This window comes from Bubalus kerabau, chromosome 22 (genome assembly GCF_029407905.1).
Source record: "Bubalus kerabau isolate K-KA32 ecotype Philippines breed swamp buffalo chromosome 22, PCC_UOA_SB_1v2, whole genome shotgun sequence".
NCBI lineage: Eukaryota > Metazoa > Chordata > Mammalia > Artiodactyla > Bovidae > Bubalus > Bubalus kerabau.
Window position 1 is genome coordinate 25,864,162 of NC_073645.1, and position 27,629 is coordinate 25,891,790.

Sequence of the window (27,629 nt, forward strand, 5' to 3'; positions counted from 1 at the left end):
AATGGGACCTAATTAAACTTAAAAGCTTCTGCACAACAAAGGAAACTATAAGCAAGGTAAAAAGACAGCCTTCAGAATGGGAGAAAATAATAGCAAATGAAGCAACTGACAAACAACTAATCTCAAAAATATACAAGCAACTCCTACAGCTCAATTACAGAAAAATAAATGACCCAATCAAAAAATGGGCCAAAGAACTAAATAGACATTTCTCCAAAGAAGACATACAGATGGCTAACAAACACATGAAAAGATGCTCAACATCACTCATTATCAGAGAAATGCAAATCAAAACCACTATGAGGTACCATTTCACACCAGTCAGAATGGCTGCGATCCAAAAGTCTACAAGCAATAAATGCTAGAGAGGGTGTGGACAAAAGGGAAACCTCTTACACTGTTGGTGGGAATGCAAACTAGTACAGCCACTATGGAGAACAGTGTGGAGATGCCTTAAAAAACTGGAAATAGAACTGCCTTATGATCCAGCAATCCCACTGCTGGGCATACACACTGAGGAAACCAGAAGGGAAAGAGACACGTGTACCCCAATGTTCATCGCAGCACTGTTTATAATAGCCAGGACATGGAAGCAACCTAGATGTCCATCAGCAGATGAATGGATAAGAAAGCTGTGGTACATATACACAATGGAGTATTACTCAGCCATTAAAAAGAATACATTTGAACCAGTACTAATAAGGTGGATGAAACTGGAGCCTATTATACAGAGTGAAGTAAGCCAGAAAGAAAAACACCAATACAGTATACTAACGCATTTATATGGAATTTAGAAAGATAGTAACAATAACCCTGTATACGAGACAGCAAAAGAGACACAGATGTATAGAACAGTCTTTTGGACTCTGTGGGAGAGGGAGAGGGTGGGATGATATGGGAGAATGGCATCGAAATACGTATAATATCATACATGAAATGAGTCACCAGTCCAGGTTTGATGCACGATACTGGACGCTTGGGGCTGGTGCACTGGGGCGACCCAGAGGGATGGTATGGGGAGGGAGGAGGGGGGAGGGTTCAGGATGGGGAACACATGTATACCTGTGGCGGATTCATTTCGATATTTGGCAAAACCAATACAATATTGTAAAGTTTAAAAATAAAATAAAATTTTAAAAAAAGAAGGAAATAAAAAAAAAAAAATAATTAAATTTTTTTAAAATAAAATTAAAAAATTGGGTTTTTTTCTTTTAAAAATTGACATACATTTATATTTATGAAGTCTGAAAAATATATACTAAAAGTGGTTTTTCTCAGGGTACTCTGTTTTTTTTTTTTTTTTCCCTTCATGTGCTCTCTGTATTTTCTACATGTATTGATTTCAAAATCAGAGAAGATAGGGCTATTTCTAAAAAGGAATCACTTAGATCTGAGGGATCTGATGTGTTTTGATATGTATAGAAATATACATCTAAATGATTTCTTTTCAAAAAATTGTTGTAAAATATACATAACATGAAATTTACCATTTTAACCTTTTTTAAGTTTGGTTTACTGTTGTGTAACCATCACTGCCATCCATCCATCATCTTGCAACTCTGACTCTCTATGTCCATTAGACAATAACTCCCCATCCCTCCCCATCTCCAGCTCCCTAATCACCACTGTTCTCTTTCCTGTCTCTATGAATTTGACTACTTTAACTATCTCATATAAATGGGATGTCTTGATATGTTTTTGAAATATGAGATTATTTTGAAATTGCACAGACTTTTCTCAGTAACAAAACTTACAAACGGACACAACTCTATTCCCCATTTTGTCTTTCACTTGCTATTAGCATCTTCCATGTGTCATGCAAGCATTGGGGCGAGGCAGAGCTCACCTGCGTCGGTGTGATGTGGCTGATGTCTTCAGATGCCAGCTGCTTCAGAAGAGTGGTCTTGCCAGCATTATCCAAGCCCAGGAGAAGGATTCTCACCTCCTGGTCTGGTGCACTTTTCAATTTGCGCAGAATTGAGAGTAAGCCCTTGAACAACCATGAAGAACAGAGATTATTTTGGGGGCATTGACTTTGATATTACTGGGTATCTGAACGTCTTCTCCTTGACAAGAGTTCTTGGTTGTGGAGAGCTTATTGTTACCCACTTTAACATCATTTATTCCATTTGCGTATATGTTTTTGGCAGAAGCACTTTAGTGAATTCAGCAACTTAATAAATAGCTTAGCTTATTCTTGTTGCTCTTATTAATCCAGCTTAGCAGTTACCCTAGATCTCCTGGGAGTGTGTACTTGTAACCAACTCATATTCCTGAAGCCCTTTATATACACTTAAGAGTACAGCACTCACCATGTCTGACTGTAGGAAACTGATTTTTGTATTTTTCTCCTTTATACTAGAGTGAAGTTTCTTGTGGGTAAGGACTACAGCTTTCATCTCCCACAATGCCTGGCACTTATTAGACACCATGATAGTTGCTGAACTAAACAGAATTACCCACCCAAGTTAATGCACGATTTCAAGGTACTAGTTCAAAAAGTCGCAGAAAATTGTACTTGGGCTTTTTAGAAAAAAGACTTTGTTTCAGTTCTTGTTTAAGCCTTCATCATTCAAAATACTCTATCATCTTCTAACTTTCACATGACCCTTACAGGATACCTGCACAGTACAGGTTTATCTATGTTCTTCAGATGAAGAATCGAATATTTAATACAACAGAGACATTGAGGAATTGAAAGGTCATATTGGAAGCAAAAAATATCAAAATTTAACCAGGATATTTTTGACTAGTAATCAAATATTTTCATTTCTCGTTTTTGTTATTATTCTTTTAATGGATGGAAATAAGTCATGTTGCTTTTTAGCTAAAAACATAAGGAAACTCTTATAAGATAGTTATTTGTTGTGTCTTGCAGCTGACAATCATTTTCCAGTGAGGCATAGTTACATCAAGAATCAAAGAACCCCAGAGTTTAAAGGGCATATAATCTAATCTCCCAGCCCAAGTGGAAATTCCTTCAAACTGAGTCTTAAAATGATATAAAATGGTTATGTTTTTATCCACTTTGCATCAGGAAATAACTCAAACCAGTCGGTTCACTAAGATCAAATGCTAATTCTGTGAAATAATTTTCATCAGTTGAGACTTTGGACAATGATACGCAAATACGCATAATTATAAAGAATTCCTTTCTGCTTCAGATACACTTTGTTTACCACTTCTAGTCTTGTAGTCACACTGATCACATTAATCTCTCCATGCCTCAATTTTTACCAGCAATAAAATGTAAGGTTTAGTTTAAGAGACAAATTCTATTCCACAAGATTTTGAGAATAGAGAATGAACAGATTTGAAACAAACAAAAAAAGATAAGCAAATTTTTTTTTAATGGCATATTTTTTTCTTTTCATCTAATCCAGCCTTGAATTATTTGACACTATTCCTTTTTAAAACTCTATTTATGAGCAATCTCCCTAGCTTCTATTAGCTACATTGCAATCACTCATTTATAATACCACCTTTCAGAACAGTTAAAATTAGAATTCTGAGATCCTCAGGGGACTGGTGATATAAAAAGGCTAAGAACAGGGAAAATACATTGTACTATTCCTTCTGAGTTCCTGATTAGATGTCCTCATTACCCCTTCCAATAAAATTCTAAAATAGCTGGAACTTATCACATTGGTACATTAAACAACAGTATAAGAAAAGAAAGTTCTTCTCATGCATCATTTACTAGTGAAGAAATTGTGAAAAAAGGTATGTTTTCTATAAAATATTTTCAAGGTTCAAAGTAAATGTTTTATGTTTTTCCTCATGTGTCTTTTTCCAAAAAATCACTAAATACAAATACTGCTTTCTATAGGCTAAGAGCTTTTACACACTCATTATGTTTGAAATTGAATGATTAAAATAAAAATATAATTTCTATTCATCTTGAAAGGAGAGAAGCAAAGCATGGGTGAGAAAGAAAACATTCCAACTACAGCTAAGTGTTATTAATCTAATGGTATAAAAAAATAATCTCTCTACATTTCCAATGAGCAATTTTTCCTCATCAGGAGACAATAACTTCACATGTTTCACTTTTAAATGAAATTACAGAGAAATGGAAAGTTCAGCTAATATTTTCTTCCAGCAAAATGACAAATGGCATCTCAAGAATGGTCTCAGCAAGACAAATGCAAATACAATACGGCATCATATTAACCCAACTCCTGAGGACAGGGGATCACAGGATTATCAGGGTTTGCTAAATAGGGAAGAGGGTATTTATAGATATCAGGGTTCTGCCTGAAAGGGACAAAGTAAGCTGATTTAAGAGATTGGACAAAAGTGCAGAATAAGTCTACTCTGTGCTTCTATTCATATATATCTATATTTTATTGTCAAACGAAAGGAAACACAGCCATTATAAGTCAATTTTATTACGGGGCTGAGTTTCGAGGTATTCAGTTCAGTCACTCAGTCGTGTCCGACTCTGCGACCCCATGGACTGCAGCACGCCAGGCCTCCCTCTCCATTACCAACTCGAAATACAAGGAAATGAATTTTTAGTGTACTTTTGGTCAATATAATCTATTCATTCATTTATCTTAAACACCCATAATGTGCCCCAAGTGCAATGGCGAGCAACAGAGATAGGATCTCTGTGTAGGATGTGTACTCCCATGACATGAAATAAAGGCAATTTAAGAAAGAGGAACTTTAGTTAATTGGGTATTGTGGGTTATCAGCAATGTATCCACACAAGTTACCTGCACCCTGGTGGACAGAAGTGGTCTGACTCAGCCACGAAACGTTTGAACAGTTTTCTATAGGCAAATCATGAACAGATATGCTGTTGACGATGGATATTTTATCTGCCTCAGTTTAAACTCAGTGACTGGCAGAGGCCTGGTGTGCTGACCTAAAATGACACAAACTAGGTCATTCAAAGAAACTGGGATGATGGAGAGGGAGAGAGGAATGTGTTGGTACATGGAAAATATACGTGGCTGTGAGGAGCAGCTGAAACTTAAGTATTAAAATTAGTAAGCCAACTGGCAAGTACACACACTCCCCATAACTAGCTTAAATGGAACAGACTTCCATTTATTTTTACCTCACCAAAAAAACGTTGGTGCTGCCCAATGAGGCCTTGTTAATTTCGAGGAACTCCTATAGCTTTGTTAGGGAGAACTTCACCCAAATCTTATCTTCTTTCTCCTCATCTCTCTACTAAATAAATACAGTGTTCCCTGAGGAGCAAAATACTGGCATCTCCTCAGTTGGAGTGGGTTCTTACTTCATCAGAGTCTTAATGAAAAATACATTATGGGCTTTAGAGTTTCATAAACTAACATCCCGATGGGTAACCTCCAGCATAGTTTTATCTAGAAAATGGGAACAATACTTGTATCTCAAGAAAAATGCTATGAAGATTAAATCAGATGATGTATGAAGCATGCACACAGAGGGAACTCAAAACAGTTGTTGTGTTTATGTTTCTACTTTTCACCGACCATTTTTGACCAGAAAACATAATCTTGGGAACAATCTTCAAATGTCAAACATGCTTGATAAATATCACTAGCTTTATATATTCAGAAATTACTCCATAAATAATTCCTGAATGGAGGACTCATCTATTAAATAACAGTGATTAGTTATGCACAAAAATTACTGTCAATTTAGTATTTCACCAAGGACTTGGTATCCTAAGGCAGGGGTAAAACAGCTGACCTTCTAGGGGTTCAGAGAAATCAATAATGGGTTTTTGTTGCTGAATTCCAAATTTTAAAAGAATAAATATATATTAGTCATAGCTGAAGGATTAAGACAGTAAAAAAGCCTGGAACTCCTGTAGAGTTACTATGGGGACTCATGGGTATCAGATATGACATACTTAATCATACCATTGACCCTTTAAATTCCGTTTTCCACTTAGAGTTCTAAGAATAGCTCATACTTTTGGAGATAGAAAAAAAGTGTATTTTGGAAACCAGATGAAGACTCCTGAATAATTTGCCCTAATTCCTTATTGTTTATTGTAGAAAAAAAAAGAAAAAAAGAAAAACAAACTCTGTCTTGATCACTGAATACAACAGTTGTATACAATAATGTTGTATATACACTGTCAATTTGTTGTATACAGTGTCAATCTGTACCTGGAAACATAAACAGTGGTTAATATATTGTGGCTTGTAATTATAAATTAAACAATCATGAAATGACACAGTCCACTTCACTGATAAACAAACTGGGAAAAGTGAGCCAGCTCTCATGCGTTTCTCCTTTATGATGCCATCCCTTTCTCTGTTGGTTTGGCATGCCTTTTTCATTTCAATTCTAGTTATTTTCTGTGTAAATATCTTTGTTTGTACTCATTTGTTGAGAAAAACTTAGCCTTTAAATGGACAGCTCATGTATAAACCATTAATAAAAAGCAAACATGTAAAAATCTGTTTAGCCTGAGGTTAATAAAACTGCAGTGTAGAAAGTGTTGAAATGTGATTGGCAACTTCAGATCCAATAATGCTACTTCTTTAACAATGTGACAATGTTAAATCAATTCAAATAAATTTTTCCTATCAAAATTTACTCACTGGATAATCTAACCAAGTGTGTATGTGTTTTTTTTTTCTTCTGGACATCTAGCTTTTTCTTACTTCATAAATCAATAGAAGTGGTTCAACAGTTCTAAAAGTCAAAAAGGGATTGGAGTAGGGACAGGGAAGTAACTACAAGCTTGAGTGCTAGCTCTCTGCAGCTGGTAAATTTATCAGCCTGCTCCAAACACTCTAAAATAAATTTTTTCTTCCACTAGTTTTAAAACCACTCAATTTCATTTTAATACCCTCCAATTAAGTGCAGAGAAATCAATAAGGAACAGAGTGTCAAGCGTCAGATACGTCACATAATTTACATATTTGGGAAAGCTTTATTCTGGCCCGATAGGGAAAAGGCTAGCCCCAAATTGATGGCCACTCTCCCTTTTTAACCTACTCCAAACTGAGATTAAGGCCTTTGCTTCTGGTGTGGTCATATGCAAAGGAAGGTGGCAACAGGTCCGCAGTAAATACTAAGGATCGGGCAGCAAATCTGCCTCCAGCAACACGTATTGAACAGGAGACTGGCTATCACCAACAACCAGACCTCGCAGAACCCTCAGCAAATAAAAAACTCGGGACTGCAAAAGTGCGCCCGCCACGCAGACACCGAGACGGCTTAAAATACACCAGGCATCCCTTCCAAGCGGCACCTCTTTGTGTCCGGGGATTTATACCCTTCCCCCCCAGAGGCCCTCACACCGCGAGGAACAGGAGAGCTAGGCTACCATCTCCCCTGGTACCGCCAGCGAGACCTCAAAGACAGCAGCGCTGGCCCTTCTCCCCGCTTCTAGCCGGGCACTGGTGAACCCCACTTTCCTGCGGCACTGGGAGGCCGATTCCTTGGAAAGATTTAATCCTGCGTGCAGAAGCTGCTCTCCACAGCTCCTCGGATCCGCCCTCATCCCAATCCCCAGAGTAATGATGGAGTCAGGGCTCCGTACCGCGACAACCCAACACCCTTCCAGCCCCTTCCCCTAGTTTCGGACAGGTTACAAGCTCCGCCTTCCTCCCCAGGCCCAGATTCCCTCCAGGGCCCACACTCGGGGCTCCCTGCCGCCCCCCGAAACCAATCCAGGACCCGGACATCAGGCTGAGCGCCAGTCTGTTCCCTCCTGTCTTTAAGCGCAGTGCCCTGCCTTGGGCCAGGGGAAGGGAGGCAGGTGACCGACCAGCTCCGGAGGGACCCAGGCCCCCCACACTCACCATCCTCCCGCCGAGTCCCTCCTCCTCCTCCTACTGCCTCCCCCGTTACCAGGGGCAACTGCGACGGCACCGCCCCCGACGTCCCTCGTACGCACGGCAGAGGAGCAGAGCGGCAGAACGGGGCGGGGTCCAGCTCCGCTTTCCCCAGTGTGCGCAAGCGCGCCAATGTGCCCTCCCACTGCGCAGGCGGGCTGCTGGAGCGGCCGGAGAAGGCGGCAGGCTGCAGAGACCTAGGGAATGGTGAAATCTCGCCCACGTGGCTGGCGGGGGCCACCCGGCTTGTGATTGGTCCAGAGGGAGGGCGTGAGGGCGGGGCGAGGGGAGGTTCCCGGGTTGAGGCCAGAAGGGCATCCTAGCCTGGCTGCCAAAGCGGGCTGATTTTGGAAGCGGCTGTGTTAGTCCGTTTCTCCCGGGTTCAGGTAAGGATCTTGAGAGGAGGCCTCCTGCAACATCTACCTGTGCCAGGTTTTATTCCCTACATCCCAGGAGGGAGTTTGCATTTCTGTCCTGACTCTGCCCAGGCGAGGCTGCGGCGCGGGCTGGGCTTCCACCTGCCAAAGCCACGTGGCAAGGGAAGGAACTACCTGTGGGTCTCTTTATGGCCTCCAGTACCTTCGTGTGCCAGGCTGAGGAGCGGGGGCGTCATGGGTTGCGCACCCTTCTCCACACATCCGTGTTAGAATCCGGGCTGGAGGAGTTCTGGTGGTGCGAGGCTTCTTACAGGAGGGCAAGAAGCTGCCTGAGGACTGGCCATGAGGGCTGGGATGAGCTGATGGCTTACGGGGGTGAAAGGCGATTGGGATGGATGGTTTTGCTGAACTAAGTTGGCAGGGGTCGGTGCGCCGTCTGCAGCCCTGAAGGAGGCAAAAATGGGTCTCCACTTCTAGGCAAGCAAGAGTGAAAGAGATTCTCGGTGCTATTTCCCACCCCTTCCCCGTGCAGAGGACAGGAAAGAGAGTTACCATATTTGTGCCAGGTCCTAGTCTAGACTCTGGAGACACAGCAGGGGACTAAATCTGCCCTCATGGAAATTACATCCTTCCTAGTGAGATGCTTTTCATACAAGATTTCATTTCATTCTCACAGCCCTAGAAATTGATTATTTTAAGGGTTAAGAGTGGGGACTTGAATCCAGTACTTTCTGACTCTTGAGGAATTATTATTTTTGGCCGCTCCATGCTTGGCATGTGGGGATCTTTGCTCCCCAACCAGGGATTGAACCTGTGCCCTTGCAGTGGAAGCAGAGTCTTAACCACTGGAATGCCTGGAAAGTCCCTGGGCTTGCCGCTGCTGCTAAGTCGCTTCAGTCGTGTTCAACTCTGTGCGACCCCGTAGACGGCAGCCCACTAGGCTCCCCCATCCCTGGGATTCTCCAGGCAAGAATACTGGAGTGGGTTGCCATTTCCTTCTCCAATGCATGAAAGTGAAAAGTGAAAGTGAAGTCGCTCAGTCGTGCCCGACTCTTAGCGACCCCATGGACTGCAGCCTACCAGGCTCCTCCGTCCATGGGATTTTCCAGGCAAGAGTACTGGAATGGGTTGCCATTGCCTGGGCTTAGCTATTGTTAATAGTTTCCTCCAGGTTTTGGCCTTTGCTGCTTTATGGCAACCCACTCCAGTATCTTGCCTGGAAAAGCCCATGGATGGAGGGGCCTGGTAGGCTGCAGTCCATGGGGTCGCTAGGAGTCGGACACGACTAAACCACTTCACTTTCACTTTTCACTTTCATGCATTGGAGAAGGAAATGGCAACCCACTCCAGTGTTCTTGCCTGGAGAATCCCAGGGACGGAGAGCCTAGTGGGCTGCCGTCTATGGGGTCGCACAGAGTCGGATACGACTGAAGCGACTTAGCAGCAGCAGCAGCTTTTAAGACCAGCAGGTTTTCAGCCTAGTTTAGATCGTTGGAATGAAGGCAGATTTTCCCTGAATGGTTCTTAACATTTTATGCATTCAAGTCAAGTTTCCACCTATCTCTAGCCTGGTGGTTCTTCTGTGAAAAAGGCAAAGCAGACTTCTCTTCCAAAATTGCCTGGAGCCTAACATCATGGCTGCCAGGGAGTCATTTAATTGTACATAGGCATGTATTACCAGGGCCTGCTGGTTTAATTATTAGTCTCAATCTCCAAGTTGAGCTAGGTAGCCTTGACAGCAGCCCTTGACCCATCTCAGTGGACTTTGTGTTTGAACTGCTTGAGTCTTTGACTGCCTTGATCTTCTTCTAATGGGAGTACCAGCGATGATGTTTTGTTTTTTCCCCAAGTAGGGGATTCAAATAGGAGATCTTGGGTGCTTCCCCCTCCCTTGCAAAAGGATACTCTAGAAGAGTTTGGAAAGCCTGTTTCCCAAACTCTGATACTATCTGCTTGAGAAAATCAGCTCTCCCTGGAAGGACAAGCATTGCTTAAGGAGAGGTAGTAGGTTACACAATTTTTTAAATATTTTCCCTTCTTCCCTCCTTTTCTCTCTTTCTCGAGACAAGCACCTTTTAGTGGATAAGAGGACCCGTCTAGGTGACTCTAAGCCTTGTGACTTTGTGGTCTCTCTCTCTCTTTTTTTTTTGTCCACTCTGCACTGCCCCCTCGGCAGTGAAGGGTGGAGTCCTAACCGCTGGACCGTCAAGGAATTCCTGTCTAAGCCTTATAACCTTGGGAAAATACGGCCCTAGCTGTTATCAGATTTTTGGATAAACAGGACTAGATCTGTTTCCTGCTCACATTTGTATCTGCCACAGTGCAGGACCATGTGTGCCATAAACACTCACCACGCTAGCTCAATGCATGGGAACCTCCTCGGCATCAGTTTCTTCATCTGTAAGCTGAGATGTTGGATCCCTAATGTTTTTGAGCTGTGACATTCTCTAACCCTGGAAGGAAAAGGAAAGGAAAGGGAAAGGGAAGTATTGGTTAGTCACCTGTTTGATTTCCACCTCTCCCCCATTCCCTGTAGCGGAACCCTGGATATCATAGTCACCTTTTTAGGAAGTATTAGATATGGCTTGTGTAGGAAGAGGGAGCTTAAATGCTGAAAACTCAGCAACCAGTAGGACTCAGTATAGGAGGGGTAGACAGTTTGCAGCTTCATGAAAGAAAGCCTGTTATTACTTTTGTAACCAAGGCAGGTTCTGAGTTTGACAAAAAAATGACAAGATTTCGGGGACATCCTTGATGCCCAGAGAACCCAAGAATAAGTTGGAATGCATTCCAGGCAGGCGGTAAGTGTTTTTAGAGGGCAGATGAGGACTATAGCATGCACCTTACAGTCTGTCAGGGGAGGCAGATTTTACACTAATAAACATCAAGAAAGTGACAATTACAAAAGCCCCACGTGCTGCAAACGAGAACAGGATACTATGGGATTATGTAACCGAGAGGCTTGAGTTTGCCCTGAAGGAATCACAGAACTGTCCCCTTTGGGGGCCAATGGAATGGGAAAAAATGTTAAGACATAGAATTTAGATTTTTTTCCTTTTATGTTTTACATAAGACAGGACAAGGATGTTCCCTGGTGATGAAGGCAAAGATTCTTGCATGACTTAGCAAATGATAACCCCTTCATGGTAGAAGTGCTTTCACTGTGGAAGAAAGAGGATTTTCCAATGTTGGATTGTTCAGTTGAGAGTGGAGAGGGATGGCCGAGAAGTGTGTGTGTTGTGTGGTGTGTGTGTGTGTGTGTGTGTTGAAGGGGAGGCATAGCACTGGGACTGTCTCCATCTGGTGCAACTGTGGGGCTCTGTAAGTCAAGGCTTACTGTTTTTCCTTCCTCTTAGAATAAAGGGAACTCTTTCCCCTTCCTGGCTTCAGCTGGGACTGGGTGAAATGCCTTTGGTCTTTGGACCAGCCCCGCTGCAGGAGCCACGTCAGCCTGTCCTTAAAGGACAGAGCCTGGAGCTTCTCCTGGGCTCTGGTAGGGTGTGAGAGGGGGCCGTCTCCCCACCTTAGCAAACAGTCTACAAGTTGATGTCTGCTCTCGCTCTACCTCATCTGTTGGCTGCTTCTGCCTGCTCCCTCTCTAGTTGTTCTCAGATTTTTGATGGGTTACCTCTTAAATACAGTGGTCTTCCTGGGTATTTCCTTGGATCACTGCTCTTCCCAGTCTGCATTTTCTCTTTGGAAAACTTCATCTTAACCCACCCCCATGTTGCTCCCTCACTGTTTTACTTCTAACCCTGATCTCCGTTCTGGGTTTTAAGCCTAAATATCCAATTGTCTGCTGACTGGGCCTCTTCTTTAGCAAATACGCGAATTGCTATGCTAGGCATTGAGGCAACGGTGGTGAGCCATGGGCACACTCCTGGCTTCAAGGAGCTTATGGCCTAGTGGGGGACGGTGGGCATTAATTCAGGTAAAACCACAGCGTATCACACATGGCATGGCTCTGAAGGACAAGTACAGAGCCAGGAGCTCATAGCAGTGCATGAGAGGGAGGAAGGAGTCCTTCAGAGACTTCTCTGAGCAAAGGAGGTTTCAACCAAGATCTGAAGGATGGGTAGGTGCTTGTCATTAAGACTGTCTCTGCAGAGCAAAAGGCTACTTTTGGGGGAGGGCAGGGGAGTCCTTGAGATTATTTGCTAATGCACCTGCTTTTAAGACTGCTGTTTATTCTGAGGTGACTTTGCTGTAACTTCCCTTGCAGCTGTAATAACCCATGGGTCTTGACTGAGGTAATGTCTTGAGTGGAAGTTCCCTTTCATTCTATTATATAATATAAAACATTTATTCTTTATTAGGTCTATGGCTTCCGTCAGCCATATGTTTCCTTTCTCTAATACGAAATCCTGGCTTTGTTTGCTCGAGTCTGTGAGTACCTTAGATCTACATGATTGTATAACTCAAGAAGATAGTTTTTATTTTTTAATTATTTTCTTTTGGCCACACTGCGTGGCATGTGGGATCTTGGTTCTCCAACCAAGGATCGAACTCGCACCCCCTGTAGTGGAAGTGTGAAGTCTTAAACTGAACCACCAGGGAAGTCCACCTAGCTTTTTTTTAAAAACATGTTAACCACTATCATTTTCATTTTATATACTTTGGCACTGAATTATTACAAAAATTGCTTCTATATCTTAAAGTTTTCAGAATGAGAAAAACAAATGGCCAAAAACATATGAGTAGATGCTTAATCTCATTAAGAATCAAGAAAATACAATTTAGGAGCTACTCTGATGGTCCAGTGGTTTAGATTCTGTACTTCCACTGCAGGGGGCACAAATTTGGTTCCTAGTAAGGAAACTAAGATCCAACATGTTGCACAGTGCTGCCAAAAAAAAATTTTTTTAATAAATTTTAAAAAGAAATATAAATGAAAATAACAATATTGTTTCTGCCCATCATATTGGAAAGAAAGAAAATATTTATTTATCCATTTTGGTAAAAGTTTGACTACAGGAGGATTATCATATACAACTGGTTGAAAAATCAATTTGAATTATATTTATAAAGATTTCATTTAAAACATGTATGTCCTTTAATCCAGCAATTTCAGTTCTAAAAATCTATCTTAAAGGAAAGGTTGTGGCACTTCCCCGAAGGTCTAGTGGTTAAGACTACACCTCCAATGCAGGGGCGGAGATTTGATCCGTGGTCGGGAGCGAGCTCAGGGGTTTCCCAGGTGGCGCTAGTGGTAAAGAACCTGCCTGCCAGTGCAGGAGACATAAGAGATGTGGGTTTGATCCCTGGGTCGGGAAGACTCCCTGGAGGAGGGCATGGCAACCCACTCAGTATTCTTGCCTGGAGAATCCCACAGAGGAGCTTGGTGGGCTACAGGTCATGGGGTTGCAAAGAGTTGGACAAGACTGAAGCAACTTAGCACACACACCAGGGAACTAAGATCCCACATGATGTATAGTGCAGTCAAAAAAAAAGATATAGTTGCCATATACACAAAGTAATGTGTATAAGGATATTCTCAGCAGGGAAAAACTGAGAATAACCCAAATGTCTACCAAAGGATGAAATCAAGGCACATGGAATAGTATGTAATAATATAAAAGAGTGAGCTGGAGCTGTATATATAAAATGGAGAATTCTCTAAGATGTGAAGCAAAAAAAGTCAGTTGTGTATTAGTGCCAGTTAGTTTATTGCTCCTTAGCTCCAAATCTACCCTTCTTCATCGTGTCTTGTGATCCTGGACGTCGTAAACCTTTTTCCTTTGCCCTCTGATATGATTTTAAGCTCTACCAGTAGAGGGCGCTGGAGGAGCACCGATGAGGAACTGGTAGTCTCGGTGCCTGGGTGCTTGCCTCCTATCAAGTTTCAACAACACCCCACCTGGCAGCTTCCGGTTGAGTTCCCTCAGCATCCCGGTACGCAGCTTCCCAGAATCTCAGTGGCTTCCTGGTGAGTTTCATCAGCCCTCCGACTCAGCATTCCAGCGCATCGTTTCCTGCCTGCCAGCCCTTCAGGGGGCAGCACCTCAGCAAACTTTGAAGTAGACTGCTTTTTAAATCTTGCTCAAGGCGTGCTTGTGAACTTGTAATTCAATATATATGGAAGATTGTCAGGTGATTTTTTTTTTTCCCAAGAAAAAAGACAAATGACATAGTAGAAGAAGATATAGAAGTCTCAAAATTATTCCTTAAGAAAAAAAAAAAACCAGATAAGCAGGTATTATTTAGTGAAGAGGGAGAGGACGAGCATCCTGGACCGGCATTTGCAAAGAAGCAGGAGGACTTCCCTGGTGGCTCAGACGGTAAAATGTCTGCCTACTGCGGGAGACCCGGGTTCAGTCCCTGGGTTGGGAAGATCTCTTGGAGAAGGAAATGGCCCCTTATTCCAGTATTTTGGCCTGGAAAATCCCATGGATGGAGGAGCCTGGTAGGCTACAGTCCATGGGGTTGCAGAGTTGGACACGACTGAGCGACTTCACTTTCTGAAACAGATGGCAGCCTCTTGCGTTTGAGGAAGTCTTGTAGCACTTGAAACTCAACATGAGGAAAGTCTAACTCAGTGTTTTCTCCCTTAAAGCCAGTTTTTCTGTATTCTCTGCATGTTACTGTCCCAATCAAAAACCCTGGAATCACTCCAGGTATTTGTGATGGCCAGAGGAACTCACCAGGACTCCCTCTCTGCTCTGCTTCCCATTTGAGGGGCTGCTGAGGGAGAAGTAGTCACTTTGTAACATCCACACGCCTTCTTTTGGTTATTAGACCAAACGCTGATTCACATACTGTGGCAAGGTGTCTTGCAAATGTAATTAAAGTCCCTAATTGGCTGGCTTTGAGTTAATGTAAAGGGAGATTATCCTGGGTGGCCTGACTTAATCAGATGGAATCCCTTTAAAAAAGGGCTGCGCCCCCTCCTACCTGAGGTTAGGAATTCTAAGAGGTAGGTAGACAGACAGGTAGGTAGTTCTCCTATTGATTCTGTTTCCGTGGTTGAGCTCTGACTGATAGAATTCCTGCTATACCAGTCCTCAGATTTGGCTACTTTAAAAGCTTCTCTGCTTTTGGTCTTCCTTCCAGTTCTGATGCATCTGGGTTCACTTGAGCCCCATTTCTTCTTGCCTGGATTATTGGGGGTTCCCTTCTAGCTGGTCTCTGCGTCCTCTGAGGTCTTGCTACACCCTGTTTATGTCCATGTAATTGCCTAGACTGTTCTTTCTAAACTACACATCTAATCTTATCACTCTTCCTAAAGTTTGTTAGTAGCTTCCTGAAACTTTCAGGCAGAAGTTCAAAAGCCATAGCTTTATTACATGACTCTATTTTTTTCTCCTCTCTGGCATATAGATCATACGTCTTTTGAAAATTTTTTTTAGCGGTTGTCCAAAAGTTTGCCGTATATATTTACAACTAATCCAAGCCCACTTTCAAATTATACTGTCCCACATCACAGGTAGTCCGAGTACCTTAGAGTCCTCCCAGCTTCTCCATCCCATCTATTATAGCATTGTTGTCATTCCTTCATTTTTTTTTTTTTTAGGTAAGAATTTATTTATTTTATTTTTGGCTGCACTGGGTCTTTATTGCTGTGTACAGCCTTTCTCTGGTTATTACAAGCAGGGGCTACTCTCTAGCTGTGGTGCGCTGACTTCTTATTGCCGTGCCATTGTGGTGCGCGGGCTGTAAGGCATGTGGGCTCAGTAAACAGCGCATGGGCTTAGTTGCCCCACAGCATATGGGGTCTTCCCTTAGCAGGGATCGAACTTGTATCCTTTGCATTGGCAGGGGGACTTTTAACCACTGGACCACCAGGGGAACTCCCATTCAGTTTTTCAAAATATGCATTTATTTATTTATTCAGCTGTACTGGGTCTTCATTGTAGCATGTGGATCTTTAGTTGCATCATGTGGGATCTTTAGTTGTGGCATTTAGGACTTTTCATTGTGAAATACAAACTCTTAGTGGCATGTGGGATCCATTTCCTGACCAGGAAACAAACACGGACTCCCTGCCTTGGGAGCACAGGAGTCTTAGTCACTGAACCACCAGGGAAGACCCCATTTCCATCTTTATCTGGGACTGTTTCTACTTTCAACGTGACCCCATGCCTCTTCTCCTGCAGATAGATCTCTCCTACCTTCTAGGGCTTCACCCACATTCCACCTCTTTTGGGGAGACCCCCCCTTGATTTTTGTGATCCTGCCCCCAATTCAGCCTTCTCTCATCTTGTGTTTATCGTAGCCCTCCGTGTTACCTGCTGTTCCACAGGTGGGCTCTTGTTCCCCAGTCAGACTCAGCTCCCCAAGGACAGACCCTGTATTGTCCCTTTCCCCTGTCTTGCCCCCAGCATGATCATGCCCTGGGCTGGCCACTGGCAGGCACTCAGGAAACATTTGGTGTCCAGTGGCCCAGATGGGTGACAGTTCACTGGGCTCTTCCTGACCTGAGTGGGATGATGCTAGCGGCTGGGGTGAGCTGTCCATCTCCTATAGTGGGAGGTGCTCAGGGCCTCTGGAGAAGGTTTTGATTCGGGGGACAGTCCTCGTTTTTCCTCTGTTCTGAACTTCACAATTTTGTGTATGGGCAGGATGGAGGCTGACCTGTCTGACTTTAACATCGATGCCCCGCGTTGGGACCAGTGCACTTTCCTGGGGCGGGTGAAGCACTTCTTCAATATCACAGACCCCCGCACGGTCCTGGTACCAGAGCAGGAGCTAGACTGGGCCAAAGTGATGGTGGAGCAGAGCAGGTGAGCAGCTGGGGGACGGGCCGGGTGCACTGGGGCAGCATCGGTGGATGCCCTAGGGGAGAGGTGGAAATGGAAGATGAGGGGATAGTCAGAGAGCTCAGGGAGGCGGGGGAGCCAAGAGCAGGATGACTCAGGGCGGAGGTTGGGAGGTGACGCCGGCCTGTTGTCTTTGGGTGACAGGATGGGGACTGTGCCCCCGGGCACCCAGGTGGAGCAGCTTTTCTATGCTAAGAAGCTGTACGACTCGGCCTTCCACCCTGACACTGGCGACAAGATGAACGTCATTGGGCGGATGTCCTTCCAGGTCCCCGGTGGCATGATCATCACGGGCTTCATGCTCCAGTTCTACAGGTGCGACTGGGGAGCAAGGCAGCGCCAGGGGCACCACTTAGACCTGCTAGGGAGGGAGCCATAGTAGGATAATAGTAATAGCCGTCTTTATTGATTCCTTACCAGATACCAGACACAGTGTTCAATTGTTCGCATATATCACCTCATTTAATCTCAGCAGCCCTACAGAGAGGCACTGTTTTCATCTTCATTTTACAGATGAAGACCTGCAGTCCTACAGAGATTATGTAACTTGCCCAAGTGCACCAGCCAGCAAATAGTGGTGCCTGGCTACATGCACTGAGGCAGTTCTCTCTAGGACTCAATGACTGAACTCTTGTACTCCTTTAAAAAGTACTTATTCAACAATGAATTTAGTGTATTTTTATAACATAATATCCAAAAAATTAAAAAATGGGAAGACACTTTCAGTCCAGTTGGAGAGAGAACACTTTCTCTGTTCCCCTTCCTCTTTTCCCTGCCCCTCTTCCCTCCCTAACACATTCAGTTAGCCAGCTGTCGACCCAGACCTTGGGCCAGATAGAAAATAAAACTGTTAGTCTCTCAGTTGTGTCTGACTCTTTGTGACCCCATGAACTGTAGCTCACCAGGCTCCTCTGTCCATAGAATTCTCAAGGCAAGAATACTGGAGTGGGTTGCCATGCCCTCTTCCAGGGGATCTTCCTAACCCAGGGATAGAACCTGGGTCTCCCACATTGCAGGCAGATTCTTTACTGTCTGAGCTACCAGGGAAGCCCACCCCTCAAGGAGGACCCAGTTTTGTTGAGATCAAGAAGGAAACAGTTAGTCTAGCTTGCCAAGTGGTAGGCTGGGGGTAGAATATGGGGTGGTGGGAGCAGACATCAAAAAATGACTGTGTCTCAGGAAGGACAGGGGAAGGGTCAGGAAGATTCCGAGGAAGAAGAGATCTCTCCAGAGAGCAGGATTCAGCCATATACCAAGAGGCTGGGGGTGTGGATGTTCCGGGCAGAGGGGCAGCCAGTGCAGAAGAGCAGGTACAGGAAACGGCATGGGAATGGCCTGGGGAGTGCAGGTTTGACTGGTGTTCCACGCCCTCCTCCCATCCTCTTCTCTGCCTCTCCTGGCCTCTCTCCTGGTAGAACGATGCCTGCAGTGATCTTCTGGCAGTGGGTGAACCAGTCCTTCAATGCCTTAGTCAACTACACCAACAGGAATGCAGCTTCCCCCACGTCGGTCAGGTAGGAGGCCTGAACCCCTGGCTGGCTGTGTGGGCCAGGAGCTGCCTTCTTGCCTTGGGGGGAACAGCCCTTCTTAAGGGGTTCCGGGGCTGTCTGTCTTCCCTGGGTGGGGCCTGCCCTGGGTGGGTGACCAGGTCTCTTTTCAGGGTTTGGAAGTATTAGGCAGACTAGGAGAGTATCTTCTTCCTAGATGAATTCAACATTCACTCATTCATTCATGCTACAAATATGTCTAGAGTGTGTATTAGGTGTTGGATAGGGTTCTAGGGGCGGGAGATACGTTTGAGTAAGACATGTGTGGTCTCTGGAGTTTAAGGTCTTTTTAGGAAAATAAGCATAATGATCTCAGTCTGTAATAGCTGCCATTAAGGAAATAAATATGACATGCTGGAGAACAGCAGAAGGGCGTCTGTACAGATAGGCCGGTCAGGAAAGTCCTTTTTGCAGAGCTGACATTTCAGCTGAGTTTTGAAAGGTAAGGATTTAGCCACGCAAGAGCCCGGGGAAAGATTCCCAGGAGAGGGGGTGGCAGCACGCAGAGGTTCTGAGCAGGCAGGCACTTGGTGTGCTTAACGTGCTGAAAGGAGCATCTGAGTGAGTTGGAGGGAGATCCCAAGCTGAAGCCGAGGTTTTCAGGCAAGAAGCCACAATTCCAGCCTTTATCTCAAGCTTCGGTCCTGCCCTCAGCCCCCTGGAGTCCCCACTCCCAAACATCTCTCTCCACTAGGCAGATGGCTGTTTCCTACATCACAGCCACAACCACTGCAGTGGCCACTGCTGTGGGCATGAACATGTTGACGAAGGTACGGTTTGGGGCTGCTATGGACATGGTGGTCACAAGGGGGCAGCAAAATCCTAGGGAAAACTTTTTTTCCCAGGTGTGGGTGGTTTCCCAGACTGGAAGAGCTGGGTTCGAGTCAGAGCCTCGCCAAGTAGTGGGAAGTTCAGCAGGGCTCTCCCACGTTGGTTTTTCTCGGGGCTTTGAGGGAATTTGGGTGCCCTGACTGGGTGTCAGGTTATGTGGTGGTAGTGAGGTCTGATTTCTTATTTTATGGTCCTAAAGCCCCTTCCACCCCCATCTTCCAGGGACCTGACCTACCCCGCTTGTCCTCTTCCCCCACAGAGAGCTCCGCCCCTGGTGGGCCGCTGGGTGCCCTTTGCCGCCGTGGCTGCAGCTAACTGTGTCAACATCCCCATGATGCGCCAGCAGTGAGTACAGGGATCCCTTTTCCTCCCTGTAAACCGCAAGGTCAGCAGGGAAAGGGCAGGAGACCGAGGCAGCGGGTGGCGTTGGTGGCTGAGGTGGGGGTGGGGAGGGCTGCACTTCCAAAGGTTCTCCGAGGACAGGCAGCTCCAGCAGTGATGGCTGCAGGAGTGGCGGGTCACCTGGGTTTCGTCTGTGAGGAATGCTGTGGGAGTCATTCTCTGAATGGGTTTGGAGGTTTAGTGTGGACCTGTGGGGTTTGGCACCAGCTCACATCCTTTCAACTACAACTGTATTTAAGTCGTGAACTTGGCCTACTTCCAGAGCCCTGGGGATGGCTCACAGAATGAAACGCCGCAGAGCAAGGTATCCAAAGATAAAACAGAACCAAGAGCCTCTGAGGGAAGCCAGAGGGGTAGATAGATGTTTTCCAGCTGCCAGGCTTTAAGCTTCACAGCAGGAAAGGGGAAAGGAGAAACCCACTGTGTCTCACAGCCTTTGTTTCTTGACTAGAGAAAGCAAAGATGTTCCCCTGCTACAAAATTTAATGATGTAATAGATGTAAAGCGCTCAAAATAGCGCCTGGAATGTAATATTAAGCGTTAGCTACTGTTGCCACAGTTGCCATCGATGCCTTCCTGGTCATCACCGATGTCGTAAGGCGCATTTTCTTAGGACTAGTAGTCAGTGGAAAGTGATCACGATCACCCTTGCAGAAAGAGCACACCATGAAGAGCCATGCATACTCTACTTGACTCCTCTTCCCCTCCCCCATCCAGTTGCTCCTTCCAACGAATGGATGAGTCCCCACCACCCACCTGGTCTTGGATGGAGTGCTGGCTTGAATATAACAGCCAGAGCAGCTCCTGTTTGTGGGTGGGTCATGGAGTCAGGCACTGGACCCAGCACTTGGCAGGCATCATCCTGTTTAATCCTCACTGAGTCCTGTGAAGGGGCGCTATGATTATCCCCATTTTGCAGATGAGGGTAACTGTGTCTTTAGAAGGACTAGGGAACTTGCTCAGGAGCATACGCTTGCTCTGCAGCTTCCAGATCTGGCCTAGGCAGCCAGGACTTGGCGCTCGCTCTCTGAACCTCTCCCCTAGATATCTGCGGTATCACTCTCTGGGGTGGGGAAGGCCACTCCAAGGGCCAGGCTGCGGGAGGTGGCTCCCTAGAGTTGGAATGCTCTAGTTCTGGTCCCCTGGTGTGTCACATCGCTGGTGGGCTTCCAACACACCCCTTTCCTGCATCCAGCACCTCCTGTCTGTGTTTAGGGAACTCATCCAGGGAATCTGTGTGAAGGACAGGAACCACAATGAGATCGGTCATTCCCGGGTGAGCAGAGGCCTGCCCTGGGGGTGGGAGGAGGGAGTTCCCTCTCAGACCCTGTCCTGTTCTTAGTGCTCAGAACAGGCCTGGGCTAAAAACCTTTTCCCTGGCGCCATCCTCCTCCTTCATCGATTTTCCCTCCATATCTCTGCTCATGTCATTTCTGGTCCTGAAGCCATAAGAACGTGGCTGGGTGGGAGAGGGTCAGGTACGGTCACTTAACCCCTGACAGGTCCATCCCTTTCCCTTTACCAGCTCAGACTTGACCGTGACTCTGACCCTGGCCCAGCCCTCCGGTGCAGCCTGTGGACTCCGCATAAAGTCATAACCGACAACTAACTTTTTTCTGTCCTTAGAGAGCTGCAGCCATAGGCATCACTCAAGTGGTTATTTCTCGGATCACCATGGCAGCTCCTGGCATGAGTAAGACGGGGAAGCCCTCCCCTCCTGCAGGACCCTGGCTCATGTGATGGAGACCTCAGCCACACTTGGGGTGGGGGATGGGACCCCAGCCTCTATAGGCATTCTTCTCAAACTGGTTTGCTTGAGTGTCGAGAGCCACTGGAGGGTCACACCGTAAATCCTGGAATGTCAGTTAATCGAGATTTGGTGGAGAAAGTTGTTTTCCTTGAACAAATATTCCTTAAGTTCCTTCAATGTTTTGAGGAGATAGTGGTAGAGAAAATAAGTTCCCTGCCCTGGTTTTGCCTCCAGCAGGGACAGGTTACAGAGCAGGATACAAAACTTGCTTGAAAGATGGTTGGTTGTAAGAAGGGTGCTCTGGGCCCGTGGTACCATCCTCCTGTGGTTATAGGGCTGCAGGTTGACGAGTGTGGGAAGCACCTTCTTCTGGGACTTGGGGGAGAAGTGGGTGTGGCCATGCCTATACATCCTTCTCCCCAGTGAACAGTGTTTTCTGGAACTTCTGGGTGAGGAGGGGAACCACTCAGTCTGTGATCTGACTTCAGAAGGGGAGGTGTCATAGCCTTTCCTCTGCCTCTTCCAGTTCTGCTGCCGGTCCTCATGGAAAGACTGGAGAAGCTGCGCTTCGTGCAGGTGAGTGGACGCTCCTCTGCACCTTCACTGCCCGGTGGCCCCAACCACACCCGTGCTGGGGGTCCCTGACCCTCTCACCCTTCCATCTTGTTCCCATCCCTGCACCGCACTCCGGGAAGGCCTCTCCCAGTACCCTGGCTGCCCGATTCTCAGCCTTGTCTGCTAAGAGCAAGGAGACTCCCACCTCCCCTGCAGAGCCAGGGTTTCCTGCCTGTGGGTTTCTAGCTGGCTTGCCGATGTGGGGTTCCCCTCGAAGTACGTAAGTCCCACGTGGGTCTCTCTTTTGTCTTGTTTCTGCACAGAGAGTCCGGGTTCTGCACGCGCCTTTGCAGGTTCTGCTGTCTGGATGCTTGTGAGTAACGTGTTTCCTCAGTTGGCGTCTGTGGTGGGGCACCCCAGATCTGTCTTCCTGTGTCACCCATGTGGGAAGACATATACTTCTTTACCTGACTTCAGAAGCACCCAGGCTTGACCACCTGTGGCCCCTCTGACTTGTCCCATCTTTCCAGGGGCGCTGGGCTGGCCCTGTGCACACACCGAGGTGGAAGGCAGAACCCTTGGATGTCCTCCTATCCCCGGGGTCTCCCCTCCAACCTTAGGTCTGCAGTAGTTTTAGAGAAGAGACAAAAATGATAAGACCATCCCACCACAAAAGAGAAATAAGAATTATGTGAGGTGACGGAGGGGTCAGCTCACACCAGTGGTGAATTTAGGTGGCGCTGGTGGTGAAGGACTTGCCTGCCAATGCAGGAGACATAAGAGATGCAGCTTCAATCCCTGGGTCGGGAAGGTCCCCTGGAGGGGAAGGCATGGCAACCCACTCCAGTATTCTTGCCTGGAGAAGCCCATGGACAGAGGAGCCTGGTGGGCTGCAGTCCATAGGATCACAAAAAGTTGTACATGACTGAAGTGACTTAGCATGCACGCATGCACATGTCAGTTATATCTCACATCCGAATACGGTGAGACGTGAAAAATGACACAGCCTGGGCCCGTCACGTGTCCCAGGCTCGCACAGGCGGGAAGCACCATGACTGCCGGCAGCGGTCTTGGGTGCCTGCCCTGGACTGGACAAGTCCCAGCATTCATCGTGCTTTGTGAGGCCATGAGCCAATGACCACAGCCTAAGCTCATGTGTATTGGATGTCTCCTGTGTGCCCCCACTGTGCTGATGTTTCATGTCTATAATTTCACCTGATTCCCTGAGCCCTCGAGGTATACATCCTGTCAGCATCTCCTTTCCCAGATGAAGAGACTTGCCCAGGCATCTCTAGTTGGTAATTTCTGAAGCTGAGATTGGATCCTTAATAAGTCTAACATTATGCCAGACTATCTTCTTTATTTTTTTCGCTTGTGCAGGCTTTTCTCTAGTTGCAGCGAGCAGGGGCTACTCTCTAGTTGCAGTGCACGAGCTTCTCATGGCGGGGGCTCCTCCTGTTACGGAGCACGGGCTCTAGGGTGAGCGGGCTCAGTAGTTGGGACTCCCGGGCTCTAGAGCTCAGGCTCAGTAGTCAGAGGTGCCTGGGCTTAGTTGTTCCAAGGCATGTGGGATCTTCCTGGATCGAGGATCAAACCCATGTCTCCTACGTTGGCTGGCAGATTCTTTACCACTGAACCACCAGAGACGTCCCCGCCAGAGTGTCTTCTGCGAATTGATTTGCATGTCTCCCATGTGTTACCTTTTTAACCCTCGCAGTAACCCTGCCGTGTAGGCACTCTTGCTCTCCCTCCGCTGGCACAGAGAGGGCTTGCCCCAGATAGCACAGCTAAGAAGTGGCGGAGCTGGGACTCAAACCCAGGTCTGTTAGAATCCCAGATTCTGTAAAATACAGTCCTGGCCCCACATCTTCTGAGAACTTGTGAGAATAAAGATTCAAGCCCTTTCCTGGACCTACTGAATTAGCACTGCGTTTGAACAGCTCCTAGAATTCCTTGTGTGCCCCATGAAGTTCCAGAGGCTCTGCCCTCACTGTTCTCCAACAGCCTGGGGGTTCAGCAAGTACAGGAGCCTGCTGTGAGTTCACACCCCTCCTGCTTTCCCTGAACACCAGAGGGCACCTGTGGTTATGAGCGCCGCTGCTCACACTGCCTGGTGTCTCCATTCCCATCTTCATCTGTGAGAACAATGGATGGATGGGGGTGAGGGGTGCAGGGGGGCTGGTTTTATCCTGTGCTGGAGTGAGTCTCCAGGCGCCAAGAGACCAGGAACAGGGTTGGAGGGAGAGGAACTTCGGGTTCAGCTCCCCCATCCTTTGGGGACTCTCAGCCACGGGGTGTGGATGAGTCTGTGAGATGCCAGACACCCCCTAATGCTTTGGTTTCTCCTTTCTTCCAGTCTCATCTTCATGGTGCCAGTGGCGTGTGGGCTGTTCCCGCAGCAATGGTATCAGCTGTTCATTACCCACCTGTTTTCACTGAATTGCCTGTCCCTGCTCTTCCTGACCTGCCCACTTTCCTGAAGGAGAGGGAGCAGCAGGCAGGGCAGCATCTGTTCGGGGACAAGTATGAACTCTGTCTGTGTGAACTCTGGGCCTCTTGACTCCTGTTGAGTGGGAAACCGAAACAGAGCTCCAAGGGGCAGAGGGATGTTGCTCACTCCCAGTGGAGCACAGGCTGCCTTGGAAAGATGGTAGGGGAACAGTAAGAGACTTCCTGTCCCTGCTGGTTGAGTTGTTAGACCCATCTTCCCTGGCTGGATCTGGTCTTTGAAATCGAACAAGAGGGTAGGTACTCACTCTGGCTGATGTTTGCCGGATGGTGGATGCCTTGGACCTCTCAGCTTCCCTTGCGTGTGCTGGGAAGGGTGCAGGGGGTGGGTGAGAAGAGATGATGGCAAAGGGAAAGGGAAGCATTAGACGGGTGTCAGGGGCAGGGGGCAGGGTGGCGGAGAGGACTGACTCCAGGAGACCAGACGTAGCCTGAATGGATACAGGGAAGACGCCCGTCTCCCTTTTCCTAGTACTCTTAGCTCAGTAGTCAGCTACACCGCTCCTGTGTTCTGATCACTGTGCTTGCAATCTTTGAGAAGGTAGATGTTTGGCACTAGGGAGAATGAAGTCAGAGCCCAACAGAAGTAAAAAGCAAAAAAAAGTAAAAAGCAACATACTGTGCTGTATAGAAACCATTTGTAATTCTGATGGAAAAATGGGCAAGGGCTTCTTAGAGATGGCAACTATGTTGGATTGTATCTCAGGGTAATTTGCTGTTGGTCCCGGTGGCAGGCTCATAACACTTCTCTCTTCTCAGTGAATTGCCGGTTTCCTATCTGGAACCCGAGCTCCAGGACACCATCAAGGCCAAGTACAGAGAACCTGTGCCTCATGTCTACTTCAATAAGGGCCTCTGAAGGCCTCCCCCCAGCACAGACCAGTCCATACGCCAGCTTAGAGAGAACCTGTGCCTCATGTCTACTTCAACAAGGGCCTCTGAGGCCTCACCCCAGCACGGACCAGTCCATACGCCAGCTCCTCCTCAACTGCTGTGGATCCCTGTGCCTCGTTCCTCTTTGCCGACGGCCTGCAGGCCAGCGTGGATTCGGGGGGTGAGGGTGGCAGGGGGAGGATGCCTCGTGCTTCTACCCAGGTACCTGGGTTCATTGGACTCCAGGGGATAAAAGCGACCAAGGGGAGAGAGGCCAAGGCTTCTATCTGCTCTCCCTGAACCCCCATCTCCTGGAGACCAGGAGCTAAGACCCCCTCAGGGAGAAGTTGTTAGGTCCTGAGGGTGACACTCAAGTAAATCGTTTGGAAAAATTAGGAAACCTGGGATTCTGGTCCCAGCTGGGGTTGAGAAAGGACCCCCTTTCTCTTCCTCCTCATCTGTTCTCAGTCAAGGGCACCCTTCCCGCTGGGAGGGGGTGTGGTTCTGGCTCCCTCAGGAAGAGGGAGGGGAGAGGCTGGACCACCTTGGACCTCCTCTTTGCTCTTGCCCACTCTCCTCCCCAGGGCCCCCTGGGCAGAAAGCTTCTTTGGGAGTCTTGCTAAACTTGAGAGTTTTTATTAGGCACCCAGGAGTTTTTAGTGCAAAGCACCGTACCGCGCCCCCCCACCCCCCAAAAAAACAGGACATAGTGAGGTAGCAGAGTTTCATGGTGCTTCAAACCCTATTTGTTGACACTGGCTTTGTTCTCCTAAAATCATATCTGATTCTGCTTCTCTGTGTCTGAAAGATAAAACCACTGACTGTGAGTAAAAAGGACATAGGTAAGCATTAACTGCATGTTTTAGTGGGTATAATTTCCTGGCTGCCTCCCTTCCTCAGCCCATTGGGTTAAACACCAAAGAAAGACTGGTGTGGACTGAATAGGAAAGGGAAGTTTTATTTGGACGCCTCTGAGAGGAAACCAACCAGGACCAAAGAGCCTTAAAGGACACACAGCTAAGTGCGGCCACTCACCCTTCCCCACCAGGGTGCTCTAGGTTATTTTGGAAGCCCTTGAGGGAGAGGGGGCTGCTGTAGCCAACCTGGGGCCAATGTCTATGAGTTTTGTCTAGTAGAATTTACTGACTGATCAAAGGGTATCACTGTGAATCAAATACATTTCCTGAAAGAGCACAATGAACTGTCTGCACACTGAGTTAATAAAACCTAGATGGAAAGCAAGATCTGTTCTTACTTTGGCCTTGGCTTGGAGGAGGGTATCACAACTCTAAGGGGAACCTGTCTGGTGCCCAGAGGCCATTGTTTGTCTCCCTTATTATGGAGGAAAAATCTACCTGCCTTTGCTGGAGGCTCTAGAGTGTTCCCTGGACTGGATGTGTTGCTCGAGGGCAAGAGCTGGCAAACCATGGCTTGAGGGGCCAGGTCTGCCTGTTTTTATGTTCCTGGGAACTAAGAATGGCTTTTAAATTTTTGAAAGGTTGTGAAAAAAGAAGGATGTGTGAGACCCTGTGGGGGTGGCATGCAGAACCAAAAATATTTACTATTTGGGCCTCTACACAGTGTCCCCTACTCTGGAGTAATGGTTCCGAAGAAACATGCCTGAGATTCACCTGGGGGGCTTCTCAAAACATGGATTATAGGGCACCCTCCCTAGAATTTCTAATTCTGTGGGGCTGGGATGGAGCCTGTGGATTTGTGTCTCTGGTAATTGTGATGCTGATGCTGTTGGTTTGTGGACCACTTTGAAGGAGCACTGCTCTGAAGAGAAAGGGGCTCCTCCTTGAGGTCAAAGTACTGACAGCAGTTTGATTTTTTTTCCCCCATTAAAAAAAATTAAAATACAGTTCACCAAACATGAAATTCATCCTTTGAAAGATACAGTTCGGTGGTTTTTAGCATATTTGTAATGTCATGCAACTGTCATTACTCTCTAATTCCAGAATATTTTCGTTATTCCTGAAAGAAGCTCTGTACTCATTAGTAGTCATTCATTATATCCTCATCCCCCAGCCCCTGGCAACCTCTCATCTATCTTCTGTCACTCTGGATTAACCTATTCTGGACATTTCATATAGATGGACTCATACAGTATGTGGTCTTCTGTGTCTGACTTCTTTCACCCAGAGTATTTTCAAAGTTCAGCTATTCTGTAACATGTGCAGCTTAACTTGGGCTGATATCTGAGCAGAAAAGCCTATGTCTGTGGAGCTGGCTTC

General features: G+C 46.6%; 2 protein-coding genes across 4 annotated transcripts in view; one reads left to right on the forward strand and one right to left on the reverse strand.

Moving 5' to 3' along the window:
- The window catches only part of ARL3 (ADP ribosylation factor like GTPase 3), a 32,224-nt gene extending 24,313 nt beyond the window's left edge, over positions 1-7,911 (reverse strand). The window contains exons 1-2 of one of the 2 annotated variants that reach the window (XM_055559949.1): positions 7,761-7,907; positions 1,847-1,990 (exon numbers count right to left, since the gene is read on the reverse strand). In XM_055559949.1, the coding sequence (XP_055415924.1) occupies positions 1,847-1,990; positions 7,761-7,763 (147 nt within the window). In that variant the 5' untranslated portion in view covers positions 7,764-7,907. Of the gene's footprint in view, positions 1-1,846; positions 1,991-7,760 lie in introns of both variants that reach the window. The other variant, XM_055559948.1, reaches the window with a different exon arrangement.
- A 96-nt stretch (positions 7,912-8,007) lies between these two features.
- On the forward strand, positions 8,008-26,905 carry SFXN2 (sideroflexin 2). 2 transcript variants are annotated; one of them, XM_055559947.1, is made up of 12 exons: positions 8,008-8,179; positions 16,729-16,890; positions 17,071-17,241; positions 18,342-18,440; positions 19,168-19,243; positions 19,564-19,649; positions 20,922-20,982; positions 21,333-21,399; positions 21,983-22,032; positions 22,335-22,384; positions 24,368-24,415; positions 25,279-26,905. In XM_055559947.1, the coding sequence occupies exons 2-12, from the start codon at positions 16,730-16,732 to the stop codon at positions 25,376-25,378; spliced, it is 969 nt and encodes a 322-aa protein (XP_055415922.1). In that variant the 5' UTR covers positions 8,008-8,179; position 16,729; the 3' UTR covers positions 25,379-26,905. The 2 variants fall into 2 exon arrangements, with proteins under 2 accessions (XP_055415922.1, XP_055415921.1); XM_055559946.1 differs by lacking the exon at positions 8,008-8,179 and having other exon boundaries at positions 16,721-16,890.
- Positions 26,906-27,629: the final 724 nt, after the last annotated feature.